Raw genomic sequence first — 6353 nt, forward strand, 5'->3', positions numbered from 1 at the left:
TCATGGCATGGGTGAATGGTGACCATTTACTTTGTTGGTCACCTGGGCTGAGTTTTGAAACCCAGGTAAATGTGTCTGTTTGCCATGTTGCAAAGCTTTAGTGAGTGTATGAAATGGAATTCATTAAAATATAGCCCTACAATATGATTAGCCCTTAAGAGAAAACTCTCTTTAAAAATAACAATTTTAAAGCATTGTTATAAGCATTTCTCATATGTAAATTTATTTAAAACTCAAGGAACTGTTTTTGCTTACATGATATCCATGAGCAAATGGGGGCTTGAGTAAAGAAACATATTTAATGATCATCATAGAGAATTCAACCAGGAACTGATGAAAGATCTGTACCTTTAACAAATACTTGATAAGAAAGCAAAACAACACCATACACATACACGCCTGTGCACACACACAGGCACATGCGCACACTGCTGCCATTATCCCAATATTTTTGTCTTCTGAGTTGACTCTGCTATTCCATTCTAGAATAACAAAGCTAAAAATGAGAACAGAGTCTGCAGAGTAGGTCCTCTGGGGCGAAGGCCACACCCTGCTTTGTACATGGGAACATTCTTGCAAGGGACAGGACAGCCATGGGCCAGTCACAGTCTGTGGGTCAGAGGGGACAACAAAGATACTAGAGGGTTCACTTATTGCTTTAGTTTCCTGGTGTTCGTCTAAAGATTCTGGTAGCTATCTTTGGGAGCTCATGGGGTGGTTAAAATGTCCTCCAGATTAAGGATAGACATGTGATACAGGCAAGGCCAGCAGAGGTAAAGAACACCAGATCCAGTCTGGGTGTTACTCTTTGATGGCTTTTTGTCACTCTCGCCATGCAAAACTTCCTGGTTCTGGTTTTCCTGATTTTTCTTTCTGAAACACAGTTCTTCAGCTGTCCCTGTGGTTCTGAAACCCCAAGTGAAACTGTGCTCATTTGTAGGAAGAAATTTAACCAGTGGAGATCTCTAACCTGAGGCTGTCTGAACTAAGAAAGCGACAGGTGAGGCAGTCTGCCTTCACTTCTCATTGAGCACAAAGGGTGTTGTTGGAACCGAGGGCTTTTATATTAAAAAAATTAATATCACTAATCCAGGAAGGTCTTAATGGTGCAAGTTGTGAATGGGCAATACAGTTCTTACAGTTTTTAATTCTTGTCTTCTTTGCAAAGCAAAGGAGAAAGTGACATCTAAGAACTCCCTTTTATTGTGTGACAATTTGGGCTCAATCAAGAGAGAGTACTGGAAGTCATTGCTAGCCCAAGTCACCTCCCATTGACAATTTTTCCACACCTGGTTCCAAACCGCATCTGAACTCTCCTTTATGTATATTGGTATTAATAAGTGAAATGAACAGCGGATGGCCCATTTATTTGTCTGTGTACTCAGTGTTATCAATCCATTACTATTTGTACTCCATGTCTATCAATAAAAGGGTTACTCACTATGAATTTATAGCATTTTAAGAGATTACTCCAAAACTCAAACTAAATCTAGCTGAGGATGAGCTCAGTGGTAGAATGCTTAGTTGGCATGTAGAAAGCCCAATGTTCAACCCTTAGTATCTCCAAGGAGGAGGAGGAGAAGGAGGAGGAGGAGGAGGAGGAGGAGGAGGAGGAGGAGGAGGAGGAGGAGGAGGAGGAGGAGAGAGAGAGAGAGAGAGAGAGAGAGAGAGAGAGAGAGAGTTCCTGAGATAGACCCTTTTTCTTTATCTCATTATCATCACCCCTTACAAAGATTCAGAGCTCATGAAGTAGAGACCCTGACCTGATCTGTAACTTAGATTCAGACTCAGTGTAGTCAAACATAGAGCAGCAGACACTTGTCTTCTCAGTTAGCTGAAAACTAAAGGTTTTCTGGATTCGCAGTTACATGAGGGTGGGATGGAGAAGTCCTGTATTCCTGTGAGAGCCAAGAATGTGGTAACCATCCAGACAGAAGTATTGCCCAATACCGGAAGTGTGGATTGAAACTCATTGTTTAAAACCGGAATATGGTTTCCATGGGAAACCACCTTTGGATAACAGCCTTGTCTTCAGGTTTTTGTCTACCCAACTTCTCCGACTGCACTGTTCACCTGATTCTAGAAAAGGAGTGTTTGGAAAGTATAGCGGGATTTTAAAATTCAGAAACCTCTTTTGTTGGTCCTCAAAGGAGCTTCAGAAGGCCCCTTTGTTCCCCTAGATCTTCCTGGAGACCTCTCTCAGGCTTTACTTGTCCCAGGTACTACAGCCCTAAGGTCATTTGCTGTGCAATTACCACAGGGGCTTATGAGAAGAAAAGTTGTTCCTGCTCCCGGTGCTACGCTTTCTACTTAGGGCCTCCCACACACAGGCAAGTCTTCTGCCCAAGCTACATCCTTGGCCTCTTTTCTTTTCTTTTTATTTCTTTTTTTTGAGTTGCTCATGCTGGCCTTAAATTCACAGTCCCCCTGCCTGGCCTCAATAGCTAGAATTACTGGCCCACATTAGCAGGTACAGGCAACCTTATCTCTGAAATAGACATTTCTAGAACCCAGTAACTGCTCTAAGCAGTTTCCCAACAGTTCAACAGAATACTTGTATGGCTCCTACCTCTGGTCTCCACCCCAGACCCAGGTTTTCAACCCTGTGAATGGGCTGAGCCCAGCTCCAGAGAAGATGAAAATCATGAACATAATTTTTCTGAAGATTTGGGTGACAGTATCTCAAGAGTTCTTGTCTTCTGACTTCCCAGCCCAATGGGAACCCCTGATCTAAAAATAATCAATTTTTTTAACAATACAGTATATTTCTCTTCAGATAGAGGATTTTTAAAAAATTAACATTGTATTAAATAATTTTTGTTTTTCTTTATGATTTTTTAAAATTTTGTCAGTAATCTTTATTTCCAAATAGAAATCACTATTTATACATATTTATATAAATTATGTGATAACCTTCAGCAAATCAAGATCTTATAAAATGCTACAGTTTGCTTTGTAAATTTTAGTTGCGAAATTTCTTCTTTTTCCAGAACTTCTTTCCTTCTGCATTTGCTGCTTTTTCAGCCATGATTTCCGAATACTTTCTTCGATTAAATCTCCTGAACTCAGAATCAGCCAGCAGTTCTTCCACAATAGTCTTTTTCCTCTGTTTCTTGGGAATTCTTGGATGGTAAAAGTCGGCTGGATTATCAACGATAGTTCCAACCTGGAAGTACTTAGGGAAACCATCTCTGTCATTTTTCTTGTAAAATCTTTTTGGGTCCATGCTTGCTCTCATCTTTAATGCTTTGAGATCATTTTTCAGTTCATCTGTCAGTTCTGGAGCTTTCATGCCAAACCAACCATCACCAGCTGTTTTTTGTCGCTCTTTCCTGTGCTGTTTCTGCAGTCGATGCTTTGACTCACTATATGGTGGGACACAATAGTTCTTTTCAAAATCAGGTGTAATGACAGCTTTGTGCAGAAGCTCGTTTTTCGTTTTCTCCTTGATCTGGGTTAGAGTTTTCTTGTGAGACTGCAGTTTGTCTACATTGAAATTAATATACAAACCACCCAACTGCTTGATGTTCAGTCCAGGGTCTATGCTGCTACTTGTTAATTTCAGAAGCTTAGACTTGATGTTACTGAGTAAGTCTTCCTCATCACTAGACTCATCCTTATTCTTATCACTGTCTGATGAGTCTTCTTCACTATTTTCCTCCTTTTCTTCCTCCTCCTTTTCTCCCTCAATAGCAACTTCACTTGGAGCCTTGTCTCCTAGATAAAAGTTTTTATCAGCACTCAGTCCAGGAGTTTTGTCAATTACAAACAGTGCACCATCACATGCGGTATCTTCCAAGTCCTCAGTTGATGCCTCCTTTTGGCCACTGTTTTTAACAGAACACAAAGTGTCCCTTTCATTCTCACTGCTGTCAGACTGTTGGCTTTCATCACTGCTAAGAAATAATAAAACAGAACTATCTATATCCTGAGACATGCTGAGTTCAGACTTGGATGGTTTGGTATCACATTCAAAAATGACACCACCTTGGCTGTTCTTGTCCTCACTGACACCTACACTTGTGGGCTCATCACCACAATCACTGAAGTGTGCCAAGTCACTCTTTTTTATGCTGCCCTCTCTCTCTTCATTCCATCTTTCTATTTTCACAACTGCAAACTTTCGCTCTAATGGTTTTATTAGAGCCTCCCGATCTGGACTTGAAGGCTGGGATGTAGATTTGTTGTCTGGGGTGCTTGAATGATTCTGAGGCACTGGCTGCTGAAGGCCGGTGTCTTGAGCTTCAGAAAGACTCAGTGGGGAATCTTTCTCATTAATTACCTTTTTCTCTTTGGGGTCCTCTTCATCCAGACTCTCAATTCTTCTTTCTGACTTCTCAAAGAGACACAACATTTCCTTGTTTTTCCTCTTGGCTATGAAAGTTTTGATGGTTTTGGGTTGTCAGTTTTCTTCCTAAATTTTTGTGGATGGAATCATCAAAGTCATTATTATAAGTTTCATTATCAGAAATATTCGGCATATTTATCTGAGAACGTGGTCTTGCTGATGATTGAGAGGCCTGTTTCGCATCCGAGTCCACAGACATACCCACAATTTGCCTTTTATTTCCTGGTGTAAACTTAACATCTTTTTTCTCGGCTTGGGACTGTAATTTCTTCTGCACATTCCTGGCTGTCCTCCTTGGTACAATCTCTAATGATGAAATGCCAGAGCAGGACGACTCAGCATCAGATACAATTTCCGAATATGACTCTTGGCTTGAAACTCTTTGAGATTTAGCCCTATTTCTTCTGCTTCTTCTTTCTGTGGAAGGTACAGCCATAGAAACTCCTGAAACATGAGACTCTGCTTCAGAAACAACTCCTTCATCAACGGATTCATGGTGAGGGGTTACTTTCTGCTTTTTCCTAACACTGGACTTTGAGGTGGGCGCAACCACAACCTGACGTTTTCTAGTTATTCTTATAATGGGCTCCTGGACCTCTAACACAGAAGAAACCCCAGAAGCATGAGACTCCGTTTCTGAGGCCTCTCCGTCCGAAAGCAGTACAGTGATCTCTGCTGGGCCTGTAGTTCTGCTGTTCCTGCCTCTAGAGAGGACTGAGCTTTGATCCTCAGCAGACTGGGATTCAGCAGTGCTGCCATCAGATCCTGATTTTTTCCTGCTTTCCAGATGTGCCCCAGTACTTTGTGGCACAGACCTCTTTTTCTGGGAGCTTCCCTGGAGCCTGGTCCGAGAGAGCCTGGACCTGGTGATCACCATCTTCCCGACTCTGTATTCCGGGCAGCCAGAGCGGCTTCCTCTCATGATTTTTTTAATTAAGTGAATGTGTATCTGTATGGCTTTGTAAGTGACAGTGAGGTGCCCTCAGAGGCCAGACAAGGGCATCAGGTTCCCTAGAGCTGAAGAAGTTATAGGTGGTTGTAGATCATGATGTGATTGGTGGGAACAGAACTCCTGGTGGGAGAACAGACAAGGTTCTTAACCACTGAGCCATCTCTCCAGTCCACATCCTACTTTTTTCAGCTTAAGAAAATATATGTTATAATTTATAGGGGATTTGTGTGTGTGTGTGTGTGTGTGTGTGTGTGTGTGTGTGTGTGTGAGAGAGAGAGAGAGAGAGAGAGAGAGAGAGAGAGAGAGAATAGAATTTTAAATATCTAATATTTAAATTTTATGGTTTCTTATGAATTCGTGTGTTTTCTGGGTGTTGTGTAGTCTAGGGTATACCCTTGTTTACTGCATATCTAAGGATAGGCTTAAACTCTTAATTGTCCTGCACCCCACCCCAAGTACTTAGATTACAAGACTATTACTGAGAGAAAGCCCTGAATTGAAACTTTATACCAGGCCTGGGTGGGGGGTGTCCCTGAGTCCCCCTCCATGCCCAGCCAAGTATCCAGCCACCTGGAGATATGGAAGGTCCTTGACCCCCCCCCCCACCCCCACCCTGCCAATTAATGTAAAGGTCACCAGGACCGATCATTACATGCCTAGTTGCTGTTGCTATAATCTGTCCTCAATAAGTTGTATAAAAAGCTTATGAAAGAAAGAGAAGGGGTTGACTCTCCTCTGGGTGCAGAACAACCCCAATGCACTGGAACAATAAACCTCTTGCTTTTGCATCAAACATCATTCTAGAGTCTCATTTGGGGTCTCCCAGTAGCTAAGGCTCACTTTGAGTCTTACTTACATCACCATGCCCAGCTTCCGGTGAATATTTCTTAATATAATTCTTTGACAGAATTTCTCATTTTTCTCTTAAGGTTCATTTTTAGAAATAGAGTTCATAGCTTTCTCAGCATATATAGACTGTCAAAAAGAACCTTCTGGAAAACATCCTAGCATTTCACCCCCTGCAGCTGACTTCAAGAGCTCCCTTCTTGAGCT

General features: G+C 41.9%; 1 protein-coding gene across 1 annotated transcript; it reads right to left on the reverse strand.

Moving 5' to 3' along the window:
• Positions 1-2962: 2962 nt before the first annotated feature.
• LOC308424906 (deoxynucleotidyltransferase terminal-interacting protein 2-like) lies at positions 2963-5225 on the reverse strand (the record flags this gene model as incomplete). The annotated part of the gene is given in 3 exon segments (XM_080922104.1): positions 2963-4319; positions 4321-4337; positions 4341-5225. Coding segments are annotated over 3 exon segments (2259 nt in total).
• Between the last annotated feature and the right edge of the window lie 1128 nt (positions 5226-6353).

Source organism: Micromys minutus, assembly GCF_963924665.1.
Source record: "Micromys minutus genome assembly, chromosome: 1".
NCBI lineage: Eukaryota > Metazoa > Chordata > Mammalia > Rodentia > Muridae > Micromys > Micromys minutus.